At 33.3% G+C, this 27,057-nt stretch overlaps 4 protein-coding genes and 1 long non-coding RNA gene across 5 annotated transcripts; 2 read left to right on the top strand and 3 right to left on the bottom strand.

Annotated features, from left to right (window-relative positions):
- Positions 1 to 2,443: 2,443 nt before the first annotated feature.
- Positions 2,444 to 6,919, top strand: LOC143570336 (histidine kinase CKI1-like). The gene is made up of 5 exons (XM_077056009.1): positions 2,444 to 2,482; positions 2,596 to 2,829; positions 3,720 to 4,382; positions 5,339 to 5,702; positions 6,282 to 6,919. Exons 1-5 carry the CDS (start codon positions 2,444 to 2,446, stop codon positions 6,917 to 6,919), a joined length of 1,938 nt encoding a protein of 645 aa, XP_076912124.1.
- Positions 6,920 to 7,356: 437 nt separating this feature from the next.
- Positions 7,357 to 8,614, top strand: LOC143570337 (histidine kinase CKI1-like). The gene has a single exon (XM_077056010.1). It carries the CDS (start codon positions 7,499 to 7,501, stop codon positions 8,612 to 8,614), a length of 1,116 nt encoding a protein of 371 aa, XP_076912125.1. The 5' UTR covers positions 7,357 to 7,498.
- A 6,691-nt stretch (positions 8,615 to 15,305) lies between these two features.
- On the bottom strand, positions 15,306 to 16,516 carry LOC143570338 (histone-lysine N-methyltransferase CLF-like). Its single transcript, XM_077056011.1, has 4 exons — positions 16,475 to 16,516; positions 16,268 to 16,393; positions 16,095 to 16,172; positions 15,306 to 15,551 (listed from the first exon to the last, which is right to left on the bottom strand). Exons 1-4 carry the CDS (start codon positions 16,514 to 16,516, stop codon positions 15,306 to 15,308), a joined length of 492 nt encoding a protein of 163 aa, XP_076912126.1.
- Positions 16,517 to 18,960: 2,444 nt separating this feature from the next.
- LOC143570334 (uncharacterized) lies at positions 18,961 to 20,575 on the bottom strand. The gene is made up of 3 exons (XR_013141910.1): positions 20,514 to 20,575; positions 20,381 to 20,428; positions 18,961 to 19,467 (listed from the first exon to the last, which is right to left on the bottom strand). It is a non-coding gene; the product is annotated as an uncharacterized LOC143570334 (long non-coding RNA).
- Positions 20,576 to 24,605: 4,030 nt separating this feature from the next.
- LOC143570339 (uncharacterized) lies at positions 24,606 to 26,193 on the bottom strand. The gene is made up of 3 exons (XM_077056013.1): positions 25,938 to 26,193; positions 25,807 to 25,905; positions 24,606 to 25,205 (listed from the first exon to the last, which is right to left on the bottom strand). The coding sequence occupies exons 1-3, from the start codon at positions 26,148 to 26,150 to the stop codon at positions 24,723 to 24,725; spliced, it is 795 nt and encodes a 264-aa protein (XP_076912128.1). The 5' UTR covers positions 26,151 to 26,193; the 3' UTR covers positions 24,606 to 24,722.
- Positions 26,194 to 27,057: the final 864 nt, after the last annotated feature.

Here is a 27,057-nt window from a genome sequence, read left to right on the forward strand (position 1 = left end):
ATTTTTATTAAATGCAAAACCAAAATTGAATGATAACTTAGATTTAAATATAAATGTTGATCTTTTTCGGTTCGGTTTTTTCGATTTTTAGGTTTTGAAACAGTTTTTCGGTTTAATGCACACCTAACCATTTATTAAGTCATGTTTGGGCGAATCAGGTACCCCCCAACCCGTGAATTTAAAATTATTTTATACAGTTCTTGACTTTTAGCCCCTCAACTAAGAAGTATTACAGTTTTGATCCATCTAATAATTTTTTAAAATCGCAGAATTGCAAGATTCTTGAGTTTTAGTCTTAGCTGTAATTTTGGTTTCCGAATTATTTTCTTCTAGGAATTACAATAAATGAAGATACTAAAATTTAAAAATGACAAGCGTTAAATATCAAAGACTTAATTAAAACAATCATACTTAATTAAGTGCATACTAAGATTTTTTAAATAAACAAAACAAATAATTAATGTTATTTAGGAAGTGAGAGACGAATGCTATTATTATTATTATTATTATTATTATTATTATTATTATTATTATTATTATTATTATTACCGCCGCTACTCTTATTATTCTTTTTAACGCAACTCACACATTCTTTAACGTTATTCATAAATTACACATTTTCCTGACTACAACGGGACTTGAACCTATAACCATTTGGTCAGTGGTATTATTTTGATACGATGACATGCAAAAGAAAATCAAATAAAAACAAAAGGGTTGGGAATTTAAAGATAACAGAAGATGAAGGGTGTAAATCAGTCTAGTTCGAGCCCGCCAAGCCTCAAGTTTGGCTTATTATATTTACAAGAGTTCGAGCTCGGGTCATTTCGATCTCTATTTTTAAAGTTCAAGTTCAACACTAATCATTTGTTATTCTGTTAATAAATTTATATACATTTATAAATGTATATAAATTTATATACATTTATTAATAAATTTATTAATATATATTTATTCATTTATTTTACATTGACATATAATAATGATATATATATAATTGTAGTTTACATGTTAGATAAAAGTTTTACAATAACATGTTCATTTATGCATGCAAACTTACTATGAATTCGATAGGTGAACAACGAGTCATGCTCGTTTACAAAACACGCGAGTATCTTTAAGGCTCAAGCTCGGTTTGGTTTAAATATTTAGCAAACCAATTTTAGATAGCTCACGACAGCTCGACTTGTCTACACCATATGAGATCATCAAAAAGAATCTTGTGCTAGAGATTTCAATGATCACAAGATTCATTAACTAAATATACATATATACTTTTATATATACACACACACACATTGTCCTTAGATGTTTAAAAAACAATCCTAAACTTTGAGTTGAGAAGCATACGAAGACAAGGTGGCCGGTAGTTTCAAAGGTAAGCCTTGTTTAACTCTTCACATAATTATAATTATGTATAATAAAGATATATTAGTGTCTATCATGATATGTTAATCATTTATTTAGTTGTTCGTTCTTTATATATGATTTGATATAAATGTTGATGAGTTACTCCTAAGCTATAGACTACATTCTTTGTATTGTTTTCCTTAGTTGTTCAAATAATAATAATAATAATAATAATAATAATCCATGTATTGATATTTGATAGGATTGAAACCAATTTGTTGGCATGCTCAATATGTTATAAAGGTTATAATTTTTTAGTATCATTATTATAAAATACAATGGACATATTGTTTTTAGAATTAAATCATGTAAAGTGGTAAAAGAGGAAAAAAAACATGGATTCAAAGATGATATTTTCCTTATAGTTAAATTTGTAACTTAGTATATTGTTTTAGTTGTATGCTAGTCATATTTGTTACAAGTGATAATAACCGTGTCAAACGAGTAATGCAATATATTTAGATCTAGACTGTAAATCGAGAGTGATCTAGGAGATAGAAGGAGATCTTCTAACTTTTATAGAAACAAATACGTGTTTTATCAGATAAATAGTGTTCTCATCCCACCCCACCACATAGATCCGTTCACGTCTCATCTCATTGTATCCTAACACGTAGATCCGTACCCGTGTTCCAATCTCATCCTTATACATGGATCCGACCTGATTAATATTAAGCGTGTACGTAGATAAAACTCAACCAAATAAGTACGTTAGTGTAGAAATTTATGTATAAAATTAATAAAACCCACCCAATAACTTAGGTTAACAAGGCAAGTGAATTGTGATGACTTTAAGAATAATTCCTTTCTAATTATACTATGATTTTGTTAAAAAAAATTATAATATGATTTACCAAGAATATTAATTATCATTAATGATCTTATTTAGGACAATTATTTTTAATGATTAATTCCCAATTTTAAAGATCTTTTTCCAATATTATTTTTTCATACCAAATTAGTTTTCATTTCAAAATTTATCTCACAAATGTTGAACTAATCTTGTGATTGTAGACTCCACAAGTCGACTAAGATGATTACATCGTGGAGATTATGTTTCTTGATTCTTCAGGTAAGTTTTCTAAGGGTCTATTTGGTTCACAGAATCACATAAAATTTTGTAATCTTTCTCAAGTTCTTAATTATTAAACACCCTTAGTTATATAAATTTGAATTTGCATGCAGTCACTATTTGGGTTGGTGATTATTTGCTTACTAATCCCATTTTGGGTTGCAAATGTAAAAGATGAAAAGGAAGTTGGTATGATGATGAATAAAACTCATCAAGAAATAGGGTTGGTTATACAAAAGGCCACAACTACATTGCTTCAAATGAATTCATCATCAACCAATTTAGCCAAAATTGTATCTAGGTCACTTGGTGAAACCAATGTCACCTTCTCTCACATACAAGCTAAGGTTTGCTTATCTTACTAATCCCATTTACATAATTCCTATTATTACTTATAGAGCTGGGGATTGACGGAACCAGAACTTCTTTACCCAAGGATCATCATGAAGCTCTATTATCTATCGGGTACAGCTATAGTGTCTAAATAATACTTTTTCCAGAAGGAACTCAGATTTTATATATAAAATTTCAACAAATTCTCATGATTGAGAGGTCAAAGAACCATTTTCATTCCCATCTGGTTCCGCCCATGAGCATCGGCACTAGAATGACCGAGCATGGCATGCGCACTAAAATGAACGGGTTTCATACATAATAATTATCTTATTTTGAAGATTTTTTAAAACCTATTAACTAATGGAACCTTTTATTTATATTTATTTAATTTCTTAGTTTGATCGTTTTGATATTTAAAATAAATTGATTTTGAGAAATAAATGTGACATAAATGATTAATTTGAAAAGGCTTATTTTTTTTAAGAAGCTTAGAGGTTACTCTGATTAGACTATAGATCTTGAGAAATATGAGAATTTTAATTCTTTTTTAATAATATGTAATATCTAATTCAATTTTAAAGTTTGTATCACTAGCTATGTGAATAAAATATTTCTATGGTTCAATATAAGCTTTCCAAAAAACCAAGTTATATCTAAAATAAATTACTTTGTCACATTATGTTGGATATAGCTCCGTTTTTAATAAAATCTATAGCAAAATATATAAAAAAAATAAAATAAAATAAAATAAATAAAACGTGTGTTAAATTAAAGTTTTAAATATTACATTTCATAAGAGAAATACTAAATTATAATTTAAATAAAACAGAAAAATAAAAATAAATTAACATAAATAGAAAGTGAAGTCATAAGTCCTAATCTTGTATTCTTTTGACCAAAGGTGGCTCCTTTATTATTCGAAGCACTATTAACTATACCCCGAGTGTCACAAATCTCATATATCCGAAGAGATGGCTTGTTCTTCGCATTATACTCGCAAGCGGACCAACAAATCTTTGCTGTCTATTCAAATGTGTCATCTTCTAAACACTCGAGTGCCCAAACTAGTTATCCATGGTACACTCAACGCGTTGATTATGATACCGGGAACTTTTATGGACAAGTTGTTTTGTTTCCTACTTTGGTTAATGAAACATGGTTACAACAAGCATTGAACACTACAGTTGGATCTACCATGTTAGGAGATTCATGGACCGACGAAAAAAATCCGCTTGTCTTGAACATAGCGCGTGTGGATAATATTGGAGTTGTCTCACTAGGGTTTGAGCTTAAATCTTTGTTAAATGTGTTTTCGGGTATTAAACCGTTTGGTGGTGGTTTGTATTTGGCTACCAAAGATGGAAAAGTTGTGAGTGACGGGATCCCAAACACGCGTGTTGTTGTTGAAGAAAATGCAACGGTTTATTTCCAGATTTTGGAAGTAGGAGGGGACGGAATCACAATGCGACTTAATTATGAAACGCCGAAAGCGTGTTTTTTTAACGTTGAAGGAACAAAATATGTTGCCTACCCTTCCTCACTTGACATTATTGGCATGGAAACGGTATGATTATTACTTCTTAAAGAAACTTTCATTTGAGTTTACTTATAGTCTTATAGGCTCATTGCATTAAAGGTAACAAAATTTAACCTAACTTTATTTGCATATACAAATAGCCTCAAACTTCTAAATTATTTTTTTGAATGACTAAATATCAAAGGTTATATGGTTTATTAGAATTTAATAATTCTTATTGACAGGTATTGGCCGATAATAATTCATATTCATTTTATCACCACTGGCGGTCTCAAATTTCAAAAAGTTGACCCCCAATGGTCCCCCGTTAAAAAGGACTTAACCGCGTTATACTCTTTTCTGAATTTCAAACTAGTTTTTTAGGGCTTTGATAGGAAGGGGGATACAAATCGATTGATGTAAAATCTAACTCGAAACCGTGATCCAAACGATTTGATTTTTGCTTCAATTCATGTGTTTGAACTTTCAATTAACAAAAATCAAGTCGGTTGGATTACCGTTTTGAATTAAGTTGTACATCAATATATTTGTATTCTCCTTCCTATTAAAAGCCCTAAAAATTAGTTTGAAATTCGGAAAAAAGTATAATGTCATTATTCTTTTTAACAGGAACCATTGGAGGTCAATTCTTTGAAATTTGAGACCGTCAGTGATGATAAATAAATAAGGATTATTAAATCCAATAAACCAATATTAAGCTCTATAAGTGTTATATCCTTGACCTTCTATTCTATGCCCTGAACTTATAAACTTTTAAAAAGTTTCATTTATAGAGTTAACAATATACTTGATCCATTTTTATATATTGAAAAAAAAAAGTCTCCAATCACAAATTTAGCATATTAAAAAAGTCACGAGTCCAATTTTGCTATATTAAGGTACATACTTTTGGTTATAAAGCAGATACTTATGAATAAATATTTAAAATAATAACTTGTTACCTTTTAAATTCGTTAAAAGTTAAGTTTTTACTCTTTATGTAGGTCTATGTATTGGCATTACCATATGATGAAGTGCAAAGCAAGATGCATCGAAATCTAGTTACGGAGTCGGTGCTTTCGTCACTAATGATCGTTACCATCGTTATTTCTATCGTGCTAACGATGAAATCAACAACTCATGAGACGCGGTTAAAAACTGCTCTTATCAAACAAATGGAAGTAACACAACAACTAGAGAGAAAAAGCAAGAATCGAAGCGTTGCATTTGAAACTGCGAGCCACGATATCCGAGCCTCGTTAGCAGCCATTAGCGGATCGGTAGAGTTATCGATAAGTGAGAATCATCAAGGCGCGGAGTTAGCCACGGACTTAAGAATTGTGGAATCGTCTACAAAGTATCTTCAAGGTAAGTACTATCATGACATGCTCTTAAAAGAGCAATACGTAAAAAGTTATTATTATTTTATTATTATTATTTATTAAATGAAGGGTTAATTTGGGTTATTTGGGTCTACTCAAATTACACAGCCGGTCATTTGCAAATAATAGGGTATTCGGGTCAATCCAAATTTGATAACCAATTTTTTTTAACATATTAATATTTTAAATTTACGTTTTTGCGAAAAAAAATGCAAATTTATGTAAACAATTTCATTTATAATTATAAAATTTATGTGAATTTTCTTTTTAGTTTCAAGTATTGTAAACCCAACCAATTTAATTTATTACATAAAGCACGTTTAAAAAAAAACAGAAAAATACAAATTTATGTAAACAATTTCGTTTTAATTATAAAATTTTATGTAAATTTCTTCTTAGTTTTAAACACTATCATAAGAAACCCAACCAATTTAATTAATTACATGACACACATTTAATAAAAAAAAAATAAAAAATAATTGTATTAAACTGTTCAAGTGGCAAACCCGGACCCCTTTAGCTAAACAGGTTCGCGAGTTTGACCTAAAACTGACTTAAACCCATTTATACAAAACCCAAACCCACGAATTTCGCATTGCAGGTTTACTGAACTCGATTCTCGACACGAGTAAAATCGAAGCCGGGAAGATGGATCTCGAAGAAAAACCGTTCGATCTAGTCAAAGCCCTAGAGAATGTAGTTGACATGTTCTATCCAGTTGGTTTAAAGAAACAAGTTGATGTAATACTAGACTTACAACATGACATGTTGACCAAATATTCACAAGTCAACGGTGATGAACGTAGACTTAAACAAATATTAACAAACTTATTAAGCAATGCTGTCAAGTTCACATCCGAAGGACACGTAACTGTTCGTGTTCGGGCTCGTGCAGTAAACAATACTGCACAGAGCCTTGTAACTGGTTCTGGTTGGCAGAACAACCAGAACCGGTTACAAAGGTGGATGCCGCTTTTATGCTTTGGAAATCTTGATAGTGGTGATATTGAAGCGGGTGGTGAAGTTAGTTGTGAAGTTAATTGTATGGATTTTGTGTTTGAAGTTAATGATACGGGTACTGGTATCGCGAAAGAGAATCGAGATTCGATTTTTGAAAATTATGTTCAAGTTAAAGGAACTGAACATGAGTTTGAAGGCACTGGATTAGGACTTGCTATTGTGCAATCTTTGGTAATATTTTAAACTTTTATTGTTTTTGTTTTTTAGAATGAAAATGGTTGAAATCGTTAACCGTCTAAACCAGGGGCGGAACTAGGGTGTATCCAGGGGTGACTAGGATACCCCTCAACTTTCACAGATAAGTGAAAAATAAGTCAAATTTGTTTTTTGTTTTTATGTATTTAGATTTCGAGATCCGCCACTGGTCCAAACCATGCCGAACCAAAAAACCGAGTTGTCAGTTTTTGAGTTTTTTTAAAACTAGTCGTTTCGGTTTTTGGTTTGGGTTCGGTTCAGCTTCAACTTTTCGGTTTTCCATTTGGACTTGAATTTTTAGGTCGGAAAAAAAAATTGACCAAAAATAATGAATTTGGGCCTACATTTTGTTGCTAGATAATAATCAATGGTTCGGCCCAAAAACCCGTTTTGGTTTGTTCGATCCGACTGGTTTGGTTTATTTTTTTCATAAACCATACATAGCGGTTCGGCCCAGAAAACCCATCAAAATAGGCGGAAACGGGCCATCACCCAAACAATATTGGTTGACTTTATGCTTGACTTTAGTACTATATTGACATCAACACTTGTATGTAGGTACGATTGATGGGTGGAGAGATAAGCATAGTCGACAAAGAACCCGACGAAAAGGGGACATGCTTCAGATTCAATGTTGTTTTTAAGGTTTCTCTGTCCGATCCACACGCCATTAGCGAAGACGAGAAGACCAACACGTCCTCCGGGTCAAACACTGGGTCAAACACTCCCTTTTGTAGTCCCATACGAAGAGATTCCAACTCGTCTACCATCGTTCTCTTCATTAGCAGCGACGAAAGACGTAAAGTGTTACAAAAGTTCCTACGGGCCCACGGGCTTAAAGTACTTGCCACCAAAACCGTTCTCGAGTTGTCTGAAACCATCAAAAAATTTAAACCACCCGCAAGTAAAACATGTTCCCCGAGCTCTTATTTGAATTTAGGTGTCGGGTATCTAACAAGGCCCGGTAGAAGCCCAAGGCCCAATAGAACCCCGAGGCCCAGTAAGAGCCCGAGGACCAGTAGAAGCCCAAAGGATGTTCCGTTAAGTGCATTGGATGGGACGGATGTGTCACCGGCCCGAACGAACAATTGGGCCAATCTACCGGGCTTTATACTGCTTGTGGTGGACACAACCCGGGCCGACTTTCGGGAGCTAAGTAAAGTGGTGGCTAAGTTTAGAAAAGAGTCAAAAGATACATGTTTTAGAGTTGTTTGGTTGGGCTTAAGGTGTATGCAAGCCCATGGTTTAAATGAGAACCAACTCCCACCGACGGATGTCGTCTTACCTATGCCGCTTCATGGGTCCCGTTTATACTCTTTGATCGATATGGTACCCGAGTTTGGAGATAGGATGGCCCGCACACCACCACACGTGAACCGACACGAGCCCGAAAGACAAGTGGAGGTACAAGATATTATTAAGATGTCACCAAACAAAAGCCCATTAAGGGGTAAAAAAGTGTTGTTGGTAGAGGATAACACTACTCAACAAATGATTGCCAAGAGGGTATTTTTGAAATATGGTGTGGTGTTTGACACGTGTACCAATGGGCAAGAGGCGTTGACTTTTGTATCTAAAGGGTTGACTGATCAAAGAGATATTGGAGCTTCACACATTTTGCCATATGACTATATCCTAATGGATTGCCAGGTAACCTTTTTATTTTTTCTTTTTATTTTTTAAATTTTTGGCATGCTTTGAGCTTAAACCGAATCAAAAACCGAAAATTCTATTTATTGGTTTTTAAAAATCATTCGGGTCTATTTAACCTGTTAATTAAAAGATTTAATTTTGCTATAAAAAGGGAATAGTGACACGCTGACGCAGCTTATTGTTCTTTTGATTTCTATTTTGATGTAAGAAATATGGTTTTAAATTACAAAAATCTAATCATTAATTGATCATTACACATTTATATCTATTTTTTTTGGGCTACATGCCTACACGTCACCATATATTGAAATTTTTAATAAAATCTAATTATTAATTGATGTACAGTTTGATTCGATTTCAGTTGGTTCAGTTCGGTTTTTTTGGTTGATTGCAAAACAGAAACCGGACCAAAAAATCAGTTCAAAAAAATATTAGGACCAAACCATTGGTTCTTAATTGGGTTTGGTTATTTCGGTTGTTGCTTATTCCATTTATGGTTTAGTTATCTAGGTTTCGTGCACACTCTATTAAAAAAAAGTGTTTTCGATCAGTCCATCTCTGTCTGACCCGTTACCCAATCTTGTATTTAGTTTAAGTTCAATAACATCTAGACGTGTTATTTGACAAAGTTTATGACTTTATAGATGCCCGTGATGGACGGTTGTGAAGCGACGAGGAAAATACGACTATTGGAGAAAGATTATGGTGTTCACATCCCCATTATCGGGTTAACGGCTCATGAAGAAGGCGAAGAATTAAACAAGTTCTTAAAGGAAATTGATATTTATGTTACCAAACCACTAAATGAGCACAAGTTGTTGAAAGTGATTGAAGATCTTCATAGCAGAAATTAATCTATGAATTTGTTATTAATTGTTAAATTGTTGTACAATTTTTTTGACAGAGAGATCAGTTACTCTATATTCTTTGTTTATTGTTTACAACAAGATTTGCACCAATTTTGAACTTGTTACAGTAAAAATATTTGAGCTTTTATTATTTGTTTTTAGGTTATAAAACAATTGGTTTTTGGTTAACCGGTTCGATCTATTCGTTTACTTTTTCGGTTCGGTTAATTACCAAATCAAATTGGGCAAAAATTTTTACTTAGAAATATATGAAATGGATGCATAAATACATAAAATGAAGGTATAAATGCATAAAGTGAAAGTATAAAAAATGAGTACATGAAATGGAGGTATTAAAGCTATAAATATATAAAAATATCAATGTTTCCATTTGGTTAATTTTAATTAACCAATGATACATAAAATAACCAACTACCGATTGTCGGTTAGATTTGGTTTGGTTTCGTTGCCTTTCAATTCGGTTATAAAAGCAAGTTAATGCCCATCAGCCTATGTGATAATGACATGATAATACTTTTTGCATTAATTAGTTACTCCACTACACATGATCTAATGAGACATGTTGGTTGATGGTATTTAGTTGATTTCTAGTAATTCTCTTGTCATGTTCTTCATATCCATCTCCAACATTGTGGTATAAGAGCAATCTAGGTTGTGATTAATTTTTCCGCAAAACTTTCGATACTGGCATGGAAAGAAACCAACTCAGATGTTCCTATCCCAATGTTCAAAGGAAGGGGCTATGATTTATAGCGGATTCATATGAAGACATCTTGACCGCACAAGATTCCTGGAAATTTATGGCGGCATGATGGGATTGTGATCGTCGAATGCAATGGCTCTTGCTATCATTAAGCAAGGAGTTCAAGATGAAGTGTTTTCACATATCACACGGTCGTTACTAAGTCTAGATAAGCATGGACACTGCGGGGGTAACATCCGAAACATTTAATAATCTAATCTCCTACTTAATACGCTACAACTAAACAAAGTATAGAAAAAAAATTAATTCATGGTGTGAACTCTATGCGTTACAAGCGGGCTTAGTCAAAGCGGCTCTTGCCATCCTAAAGGTAAATAAGCGGTCTATCCGACACGAGAAAGTACAATAATCATTTTATCCGCAAACCTTAAAACAAAGAGAAGTACATCAAACACATTTCTTTAGATCAGAAAGTGAACAACAATACATATCTTATACGTTTATTATATTGTAACATAAGCCAAGAGGCATCATGGTTTGCATTTACTATCCTACCTCCTTGTTAGCATTTACTTTAATAAAATTTCCATAGCTAAATAACATATATATATACGTTTTTTTAAACGACCAACAAAGGCACGCTATCTGGGTACATCAATTGACAAAAAGTCATCTACGTCCGTAATCTTATACATAGTCGTGACCAGGGGCGAAGTATAATGAGGGCCAGGGGTGACCCCGGCCCCCCCTGTTTTTTCGCGCGTTACTGTAAATTTAGCCGTTTTTCGTCCGAAATATTTTATGCGTAGTGTAAATTTGCCTGTTTTCGACCAAAAATTTAAGCCCCCCCTCGTTTATAAATTTTTTTATATATTTTGAGTCCCCCCCCGGGCGTTCATGTCCAAGCCTCACCACTGGTCGTGACGCTGTCCACCAAGGCCCATTGTGGTATAAATGCACACAAATAGTATAGGGGTGGCGGTGAAACCCGAAACCTGATATAACTGAGAAAGGTTTGTGATCACTTTTGAATTTTTTTATGGGTTTGAGATTTGTAATATACCCTCGATTACCCAAACCGATTACCAGATAACATTGACCTGATTATATACCCGGCATACCTTTTTTTATATTGTATATAAATTATATTCTAAATATATTATTTGTCGAAACTTATTTAGGACAATTCTTTGATACATTTTTTTTATGATAATCATGGTTAGTAACTGATTAGTTGTATTTTATCAAAACTAGATAGATACCCGCAGTGGCGAAGCTTAGACTAAGACGCCGGGAGGGGGAACTTAAAATGTATACCAAAATTTCACAAACGAAGGGGGCCAGGCTCAAATTTTTAGCCGAAAACGGTTAATTTTACACTACGTATACAAAATTTGAGCCGAAAATGGCCAAATTTTACACTACGTATAAAATTTTTCGTCCGAAAACGACTAAATTTTACTCTACGTATAAATTTTTTTGCCCGAAAACGGCTAAATTTACACTACGCAAAAAAATTTCGTACGAAAACGGATAACTTTACGCTACTACGTAAAAACAAGTGGGGCGGACCCAACCCTCGGGCCGTAAGCAATCTTTGCCATTGGATACCCGACGGGTATTTTGTCAAAACCCAAAAACTAACAGGTAATTGCTCGATTAAAACCCGATGGATTTCACCAAGGCCCAGTGTGGTGTATACAAAAATAATAATATCCATCGTACGTTACATTTCTCTTGTCAACATCTAGGGGTCCAAATTCGACCTGACACGCATCAAATCCAGTTTGATCGATCGATCAGTGAGTCAAATCGGAGATTGGATGGATATTTATACAATAATTATTCGAAATTGAGGAGGTAATATTTTATGTTTTAATTATTGTATAAAATGTCTAGTTAGGAGTCACTTTACATTTAAACCCTAATGAATATATGATTTTGTATCAAATGTATAGTTATTTAGATCCAACAGCATTGCTTGTTTACTGTTTGTTACAACTGATTATTAGATTATATGGTTTACCTAATGGATATATATATATATATATATGATTGTTTGGTGTATTATATTGTATAGTTATATGCTGAAACTTGTTCCATTAATAAAAATTAAGTGGAGTGAATGTGGTATTTGATTATTAGTTAATGACTAATGAGTGGTGTTAAAGTTCCAAATAGGATATACGAAACACATGATCCGCGTACGTGCGTATCACCAATGAGAAAGGAAATCACTGCTTATAATTTGCGGTAAATTATGTTCCTGTGAATATTATACGAAATACATGATCCGCTTACGTGCGTATCACCAATGAGAAAGGAAACCCCTGCTTAAAATTTGTGGTAAATTATGTTCCTGTGAATATTTACGGCGTTTTCGGGTTGTTTGGGATTTTGCTTATTTGATTATTGCCTTTTGAGAGTGATTATCTGTTTATTGTGTTTTCTAGTCGCAAATGATCAGTTTTCTACGGTTTGATTGGGTATAACGAAATTTTATTCGACCTTCGTGTATCAAATAGTTGTTTTTTGTATACTTTAATTTGGGAGCCATTTTACATATAATTACTCAAATAATAAGAATTTTCCAAGTTGCTCAACGATCATCAAATATTTTAGTCATTAAGCAGACAAGTATCTGATTATTAAATTATCAGAACTTCAAACTGCAGTGCAGAAGCATATCCAAACACTATATTATATCATGATGTTAGTTAATATTTGCGAGTGAGATAAGCAGTTTTAAGTTGCTTATTTCAAAAGGCAATAAGCGCATAAGCAGTTTTAAGTTGCTTATTTCAAAAGGCAATAGGGACATAAGCAATTTTAATATGCAATCCCAAGCTCCTTATATATAAAATGCTAATTTGATCTTTGTTTCTTATGATATAAATAAAGTCGAATATTATGTTTCGCGTAATTTTGAAAGTCAGCAAAAAAGCGCGTGCAAACATCAAGATTTTGTTTCCATATGGGCTCATTAAAATGTAAATGAGTTGATATTTTGAAACAAAATCTGGATAAGCTCAAACTGTTTGAAGCCTATTTATACTAATATGTCTCGTTAAATTTGGTTTCTATGTTATGTTCGTTTAAAAATTTTAGAAAATCTAGGTTTCTGTTGTTATATAATAGTTTGCTATGCATAATCCATATCTAAAGTGTTATCTAATTACAGGGTACAATATAGTTACCTAATTGTCTAATAAACCGTAGACGCAAGCGCCATAGATATCACTTAATATAATTTCCATTAAAAGTCATCTTAAAAATCCCTACTTTTTTCTTTTCTAGTACTTGACCAACCAACATAGAGTCAGGTATTTATGTTGTGACGTGAACTGATTCTGGTAAATGTCTTGTTACGATTATAGGAGGCCAAATGATGGAAGAGGTTGCTAAATGGAGAAGAGCTAAAGGTGCGTTTTTTATTGATTTTCCCTTTTTTACTCTTTTGGATTGGAATGCATGATGTTGTGATGTTAAATGTTATTAAAGCGCTCATGCATGATAAATGATTTCTGTAAATGTGCTCATGCTGCTGTATTTTGATAAGTTTTGTTAAAGTGGTTTTTGTATAAGTAATACTACGTAATTCATTGAATGTACCTATATGTAAATGTATTAAGACATGTTAAATGTTTATACAGTGTTAAATATTGGCTTACCCAAAGCGGTTTTGGTTGCTGTTTGCGCTTCATGTTTATACCCATTTTTTATGTCGAACAAGCATTTCAAGTCAAAGTGTCATTTTGGCTAAAAATCCAGATTTGATAATTCAAATAGTATTTTTTGTATTAGATAATTACTTTGACTCAAAAGTCAGCCATGATTACTTTGACCACGCCCTTTTTTCTAGCACTCGTTTTAAAGTTTTATAAGACACCAGCAATGTGGGATCCCTTTTTATAAAGAGATTGTCATCAAAACTTTACTTGGACCTACAATGCGGGATGATGAAGATATCACTTTAATTGTTACTGTCAGCTGGTATTGGAAACTATTTAAACAATGGAGTAACTAATAATTTTTAAGTTACTTTCAGGTTTGGTCCTTGGCATGCGAACATGGTTGATACAAGTTTTAATTGGTATATATTTATCCAACCAGGGTAATATCATATATTATAATGTACATCACATTTCATAGTTATAATAAAAATCAAATCTGATTTATAATATAATCTGCAGGATGAAAATGGCATAGACCATCAAATATATCAGCGCAAGAAGTGCTCGAACGTTCTGCTTCTGGTCAAGGTCAACTCCCAAGAACTGATGATATCATTGCAGAAGATGATCTGGATGACTAGTTTCAGGTCTGGCTCACAGTTCATGGGTAGCTTTATAACTTTGTTTTTCCACTTTATTAGTTATATCGGTTCGGTTATCGGTTATTGGTTATACGGGTCAGTTTTGGAATGCAAATTCCGAAGCACGAAACTGAACCATAGGTTATTACGGTTACAGTTGGGTTGTTTTTATCGGTTATGGGTTGGTTATTCGGTTTTTTTAAGGGACTCAGGTGGTCAATGCAAAAAAGCTTTTAAACCCCTAAAATTAAACTCTAACTACCAGAATTTTTCAGAAAAAAAAAAGAAGAATTATTTTAATTATATTTTAAACATTAAAAACCTATTTTAATTGATAGAAAAAGATAACCAACTAATATTTTAACGTACCCGACTCGTTTAGATTGTCGTTTTCCGTACTTTTTCTCAAAACTAAACATATGTATGTTATGTGTATATAAATAAGTTATAAATTAATAACGTTTTTTTTTTTACAAATAAAATTATTAGATAAGTCTTTAACTTAAAATAAATATTTAAAACTGTTGAAAATATTATAGAGCAGTTGGAATCTTGTGTTAAACTGGAAACCGAAAACCAAAAAATAAAATAAAAAATCGAGACTAAATGGTTTTCAAAAAACCAAATTTACGTCTTTTGGCTTGGTTTGAGCTCAAAAACGACCCATGCAAACCCGTATTGCTATCTGCAGTCATATCTTTGTAATAATACATAAATGGCCATATCTGTATAATTGTCATTTAACTTTGTTTACATTAAGCTTGTTGACTTTTTAAAATGTCAACGTCTGAAAGCTAAAGCAATAACTAAAAAACAGTAAGAAAACATATTTTTTTAATGGCGAGGTTGTGTCGTTTTAGATCGTTCCTGAGGAGGAACCGAAGGGCTTTCTTTTGGACCATCCGGTTGTGCATTTTTTGATCTGGGACTGGATGGGCCTTCGGTTGCATCATCAGGTTTATGAGTCCAAGGAAATGAATGCTCGGGATCGTAACAGTAATCAAGAAATATTTCTTCGCCCTCTTCAATCCGCTTTTTGGCGAATATGCTGATACGATCTTCTCCTCCCACTTTTATAACCTGCACATAATCAGTTGGATTCATTCAGTGTTTTATTTGTTTTTTTTTTTTGAATCAAAACATTAAAAAAAGTTTTATCTGCTTATAAAACAAGGTTTAACAAAGATAATTAGTTAGAGTTTATTTTCTAAAGCTTGTGCTCGGCTCGTGGGTTGTTTTTCAGGCTCGGGTTCGGCTCGTTTATTATTTATTAATTAATTTATAGTCGTATTTTTAAATTATTTTTATGTATTTGAGAAAAGTCTTAATCGGGCCTAAGCTCTGCTTGAGTCTGTGTACCACCTTAAACGGGCCAAAGCTCGGCTCGAGCTCGGATGTGGAGCGTGAAATTAATACATAAAAGTCCACAAGAGGTAAACCTTAAAGTCATGAGGCTCGACGAACCTAGACGAGCTTCGCATACAAGGCTCAAGCTCGATAATTAAACAAGCTTTATTTAAGGCTCAAGCTCGAATCTCGGCTCGTTTTGAGCTATATATTGCTGCGAGCTCGAGTAGCTCGCCTAGTTTGAACAATCAGTCTAAAAAAGAAAGACGCACATACCCTTGCGTAACAGTTGGGATTTGTCGAGTGATTAGCGAATTTTAGCTTGTTCCCTTGTCGATATGAATCGATGACATACTGCATGCATACATACCATTTGACTTGAGTATCAAATGCTATTCTTATACAAATACCACGATTGCGAATAATAGTAATAATTAATAAATACTTGCCTCGTCATTCAAATTGAAAAGGTACGAGTTAGCATGGTCATATAACACGCCTCGCAGATCTGCTTCTTCGTGTGAGATAAGTTCACCAGTATATTCGCCAAGAAACTCGTCTCTCTCAACGGCGTGCTAAAAAACATAACCATTAAATTTTTATATAAATCTATGAAAATCTAAAAGACACCAATAGAGTATAAGATTTGGGAGTACCCTCACAAATGCTCCCCATCCAGCAACATCAGATACACCCATCAGAATCTGAGGATAATAATAACAACAACAATAATAATAATAATAATAATAATAACAACAACATTTTGTACATAAGTTGTTTTAATACATACATTGATTCGTATTAGTGTTGTTATAACTTACAAAGATATTAAAGAAGTGCTCACCCTTTGTTTTTTCCTTTGAAGAAACCTCATATTATCACATTGTCCTTCACCTTTGGCCACCACCACAACTGCAATGTAACAACAGTCTATTTTTATCACATTCCAAACTATAAAGTAGCATGCATTGTACACATGATATATTCAAGAAGACATCATTGTGTTTGTATATTAATGTCGGATCATTTGTCGGTTCGAAAAACATTAAAACTAGCACATCAGACGGTTATGTTAAGGTGAAAGAACAATGTCATGAAGAAAAGCAACGGTTTTGATCTAAGCGACTTTTAAACCTTGTAGGTTGCTACATCCTAGTGGCGCTAAGTAGCCTATGCCAAACTAATCTAGCAGTTCACAGGGAACGTGACAGTCGTTTCGTAAATTAATTTATCGATGCATAACCTGATAGCTTGTAAACTGAAAGTTTGAGACCTGACTTGAGCCTTTATTTTCATGCTCAAGCTTGAGCTCGGTTAACTATTTAACACTTTTGGGGTCTGCCTAGCTATACTCGATTGTTCGTATTCTAAATAATAGTAATCACCTCAATATAGTGAGCTCCACTTGATTTGACAAGACACTTTCATGGTCAACCCGATCGTATTTTTTTTAAACGGCAAATTACAGTACTTATGCTATACTCCCAAAACTCTAATATAACCCATGACATCCCACTACGAGACAAGAACCTCTATAACGCAAGCTAGCTCTATATCGGCATGGCCAACTTGATCTAACTAGATGCTGAGGGAAAATATGTAACGATCACGAGTTTTACGAGCGGGGCATCTCAACAATCGAGCTTGACTTAGAAAATTCGCTCATTTCATTTAGTTCGAGCGCAACTTAGTTTCCAACTAATTTGAGTGGTTTCGAAGTGTTTTACATTTCGACTTGACTCGAGCATACCTAGTTAAGACCCAGTTAAAGGATGATCGCCTATTCGCCTTAAGGAGCTAAGATCAGTCAAATCATGGCAAGGATTTTTGCATTTTAATAAATACCTAGAACAAATTATTTTACAGTAAATTTATTTTAACATTTAGCAATTTTGATCCTAAAGTTCCTAAACCTTATTATTGTTAAATAACTATATATTTATATTATGAGGCAATTTTTTTAGTTAGTATGTAATAATACATTGTGTTTATAATTTGAAACTAAAATAAACTCACTTATAAAAGTGTAAATGATCTTAAAGATTATGCTCTAGAAACACTATGCACAACTTCAATTTATCACATCAATTTATCAGTCATACAATATACTACAATATACTGATATACATTATTTTCTCTAAATAAGTCCATTATCTTTTTACATAATACCTATCCCAAGTTCCCACACTTTTACATAAAACTTAGATATTGTAACTTGTAAGCTTAAAACTATATTTTAAGGGTGAAACCGATCTGAGCCGAGCTCGAGTAAGCTTGAGCTCGGCTCGTTTTGACTTAAGAGAGCTCAAGCTAGGCTCGTGAATTGTTTTTCAAGCTCGGGATTGGCTCAGGCTCTGCTTGTTTATTTTTTATAATTAATTTATATATGTTTTTAATTGTTTTTATATATTCTGAGAAAACCTTAAACGAGCCTAAGCCCGGGTCGAGCTTGTGTAGTACCTTAAACGAGTCAAAGCTCGACTCGAGCTCAACTATGAAGTGTAAAATTTATACAAAGAAGTCCAAATAGGTAAACTATAAAGTGCAGAATGCTCGTTAAGGCTCGGCGAGCCTAAACGAGCCATACAAGGCTCGAGCTCGGGCTCGATACATAAACGAGCTTTATTTGAGGTTAAGTAGCTCACGAGCGGCTCGGCTCGGCTCGGCTTGTTTCACCCCTACGTGACACTAAGACTTGGAAAGGACTAGTTTCGACATGTCCCTCGTACATATCTTTTGAACTTAGTGTAATCGAGTTAAGTCAACTTACAAACTTTTGCTACTCAAAAGTATTGGAATAGACTCGATTTGAGTCGAGTAAAGCACAATCTCAAGGTACTCGAGTAAAGTTACAAGTTAGTCGCAACTTCTCAAGTATTTGAATACTCAACACATACATTCACAAACACATGTAATTACACGTACTACATAACGAGTTTAGTAGAGCTTGAAACTATTGTTTCGGTTAATACTACTCTTGATCGGTACACATAATCGAGTTTAGCTAAGGACATAGTCTACAATAACTTTATAATAATATTCTCCATGACTCACAAAATTATGTGACAACAAGCTCATAAGTCATAATGAATCAGCAAGCAAACAAATATATCATTATCAATGAATAAATGTCATATATATAAATATAGGCTAACAAGATGAAATGGCACCATTCACATAATATGTAATCAAGTCTCATATATTCACTAAAAGCTAAAAGAAAACAATACATATATATAGTATACTGAAGATTACTGCCTTAATCACCTACCTCACCCAACAATTTCGACAGATATCGGGGTCACATTCACGACGCGCTGCATAACACGGGCACTACTTGCTTCCACATTGACCCTTAGCACAATAGCATCCCCTAAACCGATTCTTGCAACTTTTCGAGCACCTAAAGTTAACATCATATAATGTATAGAGTTAAGATGCCGTTGCATTTTATTATCGAATGTAGCAACGAGTAAGGTACCGAAAATATTACATACCCGCAATATTTTTCGCAACGGGTGGAGTTATTTAAGCAAAGACAATCCTTTCCACATATTGAGTTGCATGAACATGGATTGTGTTGTTTGTTTAAGTTTGGATGCTTTTCTTTACCCTTGCTTTCACTTGATGATGCTAAAGTTTCTTGCTCCTAATTAACATAAAAGAATGAGTTGATTTTGGTAAAAATAAATTGTATATGGGTAGCGGCACAACTTGCTACACGCTTGCATCCTGTTTCTAGGGTTGTCACTTTTACCCGAAACCCGAAACCCAACCCGAGAAAACTCGTCCGTTCCAGAACCCGAACTGAAGTTATTCGGATTGGTTCTTGGGTCTGAATTCTAGGTTTCGGGTCAACCCAAATAAACTTTTAGTTTTAAAACCATATGTATTTTTAGGTATTATAGGCTAAGCCTTAGCCTTTGACGTTACCAGAATTTAGTCAAAATCAATTGTTCTAATTCCACCTATTATGAATCGATTGTTTACTGTTTATTAATGTTTCAATGTATGACTAAAAGCAGCTATAATCTAACACCCTAATCACGACATACTGAAGATGAATTTGTCAGCCTTGTTTGTTATGATTGAACTTCATTAAATTTTACTCCTTTTTAAGGTGTTTTATCGGTTTATTTTTGTTTTGTTTACATTGTGAGTAAAAAAAAATGTGTTACATTTAAATTAGCAATGTAGTTTTTTTTCCTAGGATTATTTGAAACCCGATTAACCCAACCCGAACCTGAAGAAACCGTGAGAGATTTGGGTTGGGTTGGGTTTCGGGCCTGGATTAAAAACTTTGAAACCCGAAGAACACACATGCTTGTTTCGATGTAATCACTACTTTTCAGTTTTATTAATAAAAATTTGGAACAAAATTCCGACTTATGGTCACAATTAAAAAAAGTATGGGTTCATTTGGGTCGCTATAAGTTAGTCAACGTGTCAACTCAAGTTTACTCAAATTAGTCAACAGGTCAAAACAGGAAAAAGTATAAAACATGTTAATTTAAAAATGTCCAAACAGGTTAGAGACACCCATGACCATTATTCATGCTTACCGGAGTGATTACTGGGTGTTCATTGCCATGAAGTTTACAACCGAACTCCTACAATGAGATAAGCGTTTAATTAGAATATAGTTAGTTAACCAAATCTATTAACGGAACATGCATATACTCAAAACTCATTTACCAAACAACGTCTGCAGAAAGACGCATTGATGGCATTCTGGTTAACTACTTCTATATCTTTTTTCTTAAGCCTACTAAGCTCCTCCTGCATAAGAAAATATAACCGAATAATTAAAAAAAAAATCTATGTGAATTGCATATAGACATATATATAGTATAGTTGTAGTTATAAGTTTTAAGTAAATTACTTGAATTTCAGAAGTAGTTCGACCAATGGCTCGTGCCAAGGTTTGAACCACGCTCTCACTCGGTTCTTGATCTTGGCTAGCCATCCTAGAGAATTAACAAAAGATTTAGTAACTATAGACTTATATCACCTAAAAACATTTTTTTGCAAGATTTATACATATATTAGTATTAAATAAATTTTACCTTATGATACGTTTCTCACCCTCCGAAAATTCAAGTTTTTCTTCACGTGGAGCGGTAATATGATCCTCGTTATGATCAGGATAGACCATGGCCTCGCCCCCGATCTGATCATAATATATCCGCCTTTTCCCTTTGACCTCGGTCATTTTCTGTTTCTGTACCGTATAAAAAAGAGTGTCATAATTAACTATATATATATATAACAGAGAAGGTTCATGTACATTTTAATATTAACATGAGAACGTAGGAACCAATACCAATTTAAAACAAAATGAGAACGTAAGAAACAATATCAGCTACAATAGCAATCTACATAAACAATGATTTATAATAACAAAGAAAAAAACCTAAAAATTACAACAAAAGAATTAAAATCAAGAACAAAGTAATACCAACAAATACTTATAACAACAAAAGAAAAAATCTAATAATAACAACAATATATTAATCAGCAAATACTTATAACGTCTCATAGTCGAAAATTAGCAAATACGAACAAAAAATAACAGCAAACATCTATAAAAATAACCTAATAATAACAACAAATTAGTTCTCACTGTTTTCATGTTAAGAATATAATGTATTTGATCATATTTCTATAACATGATGAACATAAGTTGTAAATGAACACACACCTGGTGGTATGCACATAAGTTGTAAAGTGTGGTTGTTTATGCATAACCGGAAGATTGGCGGTTACAGGTAAACCGATTATGTCTTCGTTGTTGAAATGTTGAGCAAGTGTTCTTTGATCTTTTGCAGGTATTATCTTCATGGGAAATCGCATCCTTAACGAAAGATTGTTTTCTGATTTTTTTTTGTTTTGAGACATAAGATGCGCGGCTATCCCACGCTCTACTTCTTTTTCGTTGTCCTCGATTTTTTTCTAGGTAATTAACTTATGGTTAGTTTCACATTTATATGACATAAACATGTTCAAAGTTATCAGTACACTGCACACCAGTGATCAATATTCAATAACAAAAAAACAACACCACACAATGTTATATATACATTAAAGTACTTTAAATAAAAAGATCAACTCACTTTAACAGAAACAAGCCTTTCTGCTTGAATATCTTTTTTAAGGTGACTTATCTTACTTCTTAACAATGTTAAGCTGGTGGCCCTTCGTTCTTCCTGCGATTCGTTATCAACGTCAACGAAGAATAATAATGGTTCGGATGGCATGTTAATAAATTATAAGCATTACTAGAAAAATACATTTTACTTGTATAATCAAATTGGAATATATATCTCAAATGAACATAAACATACACTTTTAACATTCTTAACCTGTAATATATATCAACAAACATAAACATAAAATCTTCTTCCGATACAGCTTGGTTTGGGTCGGTCTTGGGTTAAAAGTTAAAACCAAACAAAACCAAAAACCAAAACTTTTGAAAACCATTCGGTTTCTATTTTTCCGTTGGGGTTTGGTTTCGGATTTTTTTGTTTTTTCATTTGAGCTTGAAATTTTGGCCCAAAATAATGAAATTGGGTCTGAATCATTTTTTTAATTAATAACTAATTGATTATTATACATTTAAGCTAAAATATTTGAGTTATCTATTTATTAAATTCTTATAATACTTAAACTAAAATAAAAAAATAATCTATAAATTCGGTTTGAATTTGTGAAGTTTTTTCGGTTTTTATTACATGCAAAACTAAAACCAAACCGAAAATCCAGTTTTTACAAAAACAAAAAACCAAAACGTCATTTTTTTGTTTCAATTTTTTTTAATCTGTTTTTTCGGTTTCATGCACATCCATATCAGTTATCTTATATCATTCTGAAAAAATCAAGCAATCGGTAGTGTACGTAAATCCAATTAATCAAAAGCTGATACATATATGATATATTTATATATATAGACCATAACAAAGAGATAGAGAATAGACCTTAGAGTTAGATGCATCGTTGCCGGTGAAGCTGCTGGAAGCCATAATCGACAGTGACAACGCGATCGGAGAAGAATGTCTTAAGAGTGTTTGTGAAGTTAATGATTTGTGATGACTCTTATGAAACTTGAGTAGTGTATTTATAGCCTAATAAAGGATCATAACGTATATCATATTTAACTATAGTTAATAGTTAATAGTTTATGGATGTATCACATGATTAACTATGGTTAAATTCATATCACATGTTACATTCTCTTATTTAACTTTATTAAGAATCATAAAAATAACATGAGATAACAGCTAATATTAACTTAATATAGTGTAAAATTAAATGGGAGCATTGAATGGTTAGTTAGGTTGATAAATATTACAAAGTAATTTACATATGATCATATCTTATGTATGTAATCTAACTTTATCAACATTAATTGTATTAAATGCAAATATTTTAAAAGGTGTGTACATTTAATAATGTTACATATTTTAGATATATCTTTTTTTGGGTGTTCGGGTGAATCAGGGTTTTAATCCCGGGTTCAAACCCGACAGGGGGCGAGAGTTTACAAATTCCTTTCGATTCCGCGTATCAGGGGTACGGTTCACGGCGACGGCGGTCGATGAATCGACCTTGAACATAGCCCTGAAATGATAGGTTTACACGTGAGATTATCAGTCGTTCAAAATAAATAAATAAATAGATAAATAAATAAATAACCATTTTTCTTTCTAAAAGATGTGTAAATCATATGTATGATTGTTCTTTTAATTTAGGTTTTGATGAGTTGTATTAGAGCATCTTAATTGATTTCATTAAGAAGCGATCTCTAAATAGGTAGGTAAAGTGCATTTGGTTCATTAAAAAATATTTTTTAACGGTACATAGAGCCTCTTAATGATTAAGTTTTTAAGACATGATGAATGATTTAGAGCTCTTAATGATTTAACACAAAATGTGTTTAAACATTTTAGGTATTTGTGAGTTATGGTTCATTATGCTCCCACTAACTCATTGTTACAAACCTTGACAAGATTTATTATGTGTTAATGAGTTGTATTAGGTTATACTAAGTAATTTCAGGTTATAAAAATTAATTGTTAATTTGTTATCGTTGATGATATGTTACATAACTCGCCATTGTGGGGCGAATTTTGTGTTAATGCCTTGGATTATGTTACTCGTAAGTCATTTTTAGGTTATAACAAATCATGTTAGGCCGGCGCTCATGAGTTATGATTAATAATGTATCCACTAATTCCCTACAACAACGGGTCTTAATGCACATGTAAAGTTTCTATTGCGCGTAACATGAGCGGATAAGTTGAAGTTGTCACAAACATGGATGAAGGATCCAAGACCATATCTAGCACATTATAGTTTCAAGACCACCGATTCCAACAAAGATTAAGTGATATCAAAGAAAATCGGGTGATATATATCAACAAGCGGTACCCTCGAAAAGAGATTTAGAGCAAAGAATTTGAAGACACGAGAGCTCTCGCGACTTATATAATAAAGATTTCTAACGGATAAACAACGGGAAATGATTTTTTTTTCCTGACAGACTTTCTACACATTATCCAGAAAATCTTATAAACTAAGCTTGAGATAGATCCCTGATAAAATATTTATCACGGATTAACTTCTACGACAAAATCTTATTCGGATAATTAATGAAGGATTATCCGCGAGTTCCAAAAACTTTATACATGTATAAATGAGAGTAGAGTGTAACATCAAAATAAGTTATCTATAGTAGTTTTCTTCCTTAATAAAAAACTAACCACAAATTTTGAATATACATACAAAAACATTCAACAATATGAGTAATAAGAATCTGAAAATTAGTAACACAACATATGACCATTTCTTTTAAGAATCTTCTTTTAAAAAACTCAAAAAATAATAAAAAAATACAAATGAATGTTATACTTTTTCTTGAACATTAAGTAACTCATTCTCATTGTCATTATCATTATCACCACTAACTTGTTCAACCTTTTGGTATAGCAAAACAACACCAAACCAAATGAGACATTTAATCACCCTAACAATCCCAATTGTCACAACCAAATAATATAACCACCAACCCATCAAGTCAACCACACCAACCTCACTCTTGATCTCAATAACCACAACCAATGACTCCACCTCATCTCTCAACCTCCACCACCACAAACCACCCAAACTACAACCCATCACCACCCTCTCAACCCACCTCTCCTCCACCTCGAACCCAAATATCGTGTCGTCCACCACCGGCTTTACGATGGTTCTCCACCAATATAATGTTGTTGCATGTAATCCTAAGAAGAATATTATTGTACATATTAAGTTGCGCTCGTGACCGAAGGTTGAGCCTTCGATTCCTGCCCCAATGCTCCCTTCGATCCCGAGACCAACACATACCTGCACATGCGTAGGTAAATACGTTTAATTAAAAATGTCTAGAGTTTTATTTGACACAATATAATTATATACATTATAGGTGGAAAAAAAACCCGGGTTAGGAACTGGAACCGATTTTTTAATCGGTTTTCAACCTTAACCGATCATTTTCCCTTATAAACTGGTTTCAATTTGAACCGGTTTAAATACGTTAAAATTAAAATGTTTAGGAGTTTATTTGACATAATATAAATTATATACATTATAAGTGAAAAAAATCCCGGGTTAGGAACTGGAACCGATTTTTTAACCGGTTTTCAACTTGAACCGATCATTTTCCCTTATAAACCGGTTTCAATCTGAACCGACTTAAGTCAAAACCATTGACCAGGTTTGACTAAACCCGAATTTGAAGCTGGTTCGGGTTGTAATTGATTTTTGAACTCCTTCGTTGAAACCACCTAAACCCGGACCAATCCACTTTCAACCAAAATATTTATTTTCCCTTTATGAAACGGTTTCATCCAAACTGGTTCGGGCAAAACATGATGTTGACCATGTTTGACCAAACCCGAACCAGTTTGGGCTGAGAACCCGATCTCTACATCTCTAAGATACAAACCTGCAAAGTGCATAGAACAATCCACGCGGTGTACACCCGCGGTCTGACGATTGTTTCATTTTCTACGGAAAACATATGAAAACTGATCCGACCGCCATTCAACGTGTGAACTAACGACGCAACGCATATAACCGAAACAAGTACATGTAGTGGGCTGATTGGGACCAAACTAAGGAGCGAAAAGAAGACGGGTCAGCTACCAAATAACCGTCCCGATATAACAAGTAATTCGCGGTGCTAATACGCGCTAAGAGAAGGAAGGAGAGGGGAAGAAGGAGGCTTAGAAGAGTTGTAGTGAATATTTGAAGACTTGTTCTCCATTTGAAGATAATATTAGAAGTCATTCATAATTATATGAAAGTAAGAATATAAGAATATGATGTAAAGAACAAATATATATGTGTTTGATTTGATGTTTTGATTTAAGGATGGTATATATATATATATGTTTTTGTAGCATCTTATAATGAATAGAGTGGCTTCCACGACTTGGTTGTTGGTTGACAAAAGACAATCGTTTGTTACATGTCATTGTGGACGACTTTTATGTGTATATATATATATATATATAATGGATCATCTTATTATTAATCTAGCTACCATTATTGTTTATTAGTATAAGTGTATAGCATGTTTTTACTTTTTAATTATCTATATTGGTGATAACATTTGTTTATTATGTTATATATTTTTTAAAATATATAGGAAGGTTGCTTCGTACCGGGAGACAGTGGCTTCGTACAGGAACAGACGGTTTTGAGAGCAGAATTTAGGAAGGTTGTTAAGCATGAGGCAGCGTGTTTGGAGAATCAGCACGTGTTCATTCCATTTGTCTTCGACACATTTGGATCCCTAGCTCCCGAGGCGGTTCGCTTCTTGGAGCGGGTGCAGAAGGTGGTCCACAGTGACTCGCAGAGCCCGAGGAACCAAGGATTTATATTTAGTAGAATAGGCTTTGCGATTCAAAGGGGGATAGCGGCGCAGCTTGTTGCTCGCTTACCCATTATCCAGATATAGTTCGGTTTGTGTTATATATAATAACTTTATCATAAAAAAATAGATTTAAGACTTTAATCATCATAAAGTCAAATCCAAACAATCGGTAGCCTGCGGCTATTTTTCTATCAAAGTGATATGAAAATATAATTGTAGAAACATGAAATGAATCTGACCTGATCCAAGACGATTGTCCTCGGTGTTCAAGATAAACGAACCACAACTTCATCTTCTTCTCCGGTAGCTTGAGATCTG

This window comes from Bidens hawaiensis, unplaced genomic scaffold (genome assembly GCF_021521415.1).
Source record: "Bidens hawaiensis isolate Kalapana, Puna unplaced genomic scaffold, B.hawaiensis_p1.1 tig00024874_1, whole genome shotgun sequence".
Classification (NCBI taxonomy): domain Eukaryota; kingdom Viridiplantae; phylum Streptophyta; class Magnoliopsida; order Asterales; family Asteraceae; genus Bidens; species Bidens hawaiensis.

Coding starts and splice junctions, on each gene's coding strand:
- LOC143570336 (XM_077056009.1), top strand. CDS start 2,444: ATGATTACATCGTGGAGATTATGTTTCTTGATTCTTCAG. Junction 2,483..2,595: donor TATGTTTCTTGATTCTTCAG/GTAAGTTTTCTA, acceptor ATTTGCATGCAG/TCACTATTTGGGTTGGTGAT. Junction 5,703..6,281: donor GTCTACAAAGTATCTTCAAG/GTAAGTACTATC, acceptor CTTAAACCCATT/TATACAAAACCCAAACCCAC.
- LOC143570337 (XM_077056010.1), top strand. CDS start 7,499: ATGGGTGGAGAGATAAGCATAGTCGACAAAGAACCCGACGAAAAGGGG.
- LOC143570338 (XM_077056011.1), bottom strand. CDS start 16,516: ATGGGTGTATCTGATGTTGCTGGATGGGGAGCATTTGTGAGG. Junction 16,394..16,474: donor GATGGGGAGCATTTGTGAGG/GTACTCCCAAAT, acceptor TATGTTTTTTAG/CACGCCGTTGAGAGAGACGA. Junction 15,552..16,094: donor ATCCCAACTGTTACGCAAGG/GTATGTGCGTCT, acceptor GATTATGTGCAG/GTTATAAAAGTGGGAGGAGA.
- LOC143570339 (XM_077056013.1), bottom strand. CDS start 26,150: ATGACTTCTAATATTATCTTCAAATGGAGAACAAGTCTTCAAATATTC. Junction 25,906..25,937: donor ACTACATGTACTTGTTTCGG/TTATATGCGTTG, acceptor GTTCACACGTTG/AATGGCGGTCGGATCAGTTT. Junction 25,206..25,806: donor TTGTTCTATGCACTTTGCAG/GTTTGTATCTTA, acceptor ACGCATGTGCAG/GTATGTGTTGGTCTCGGGAT.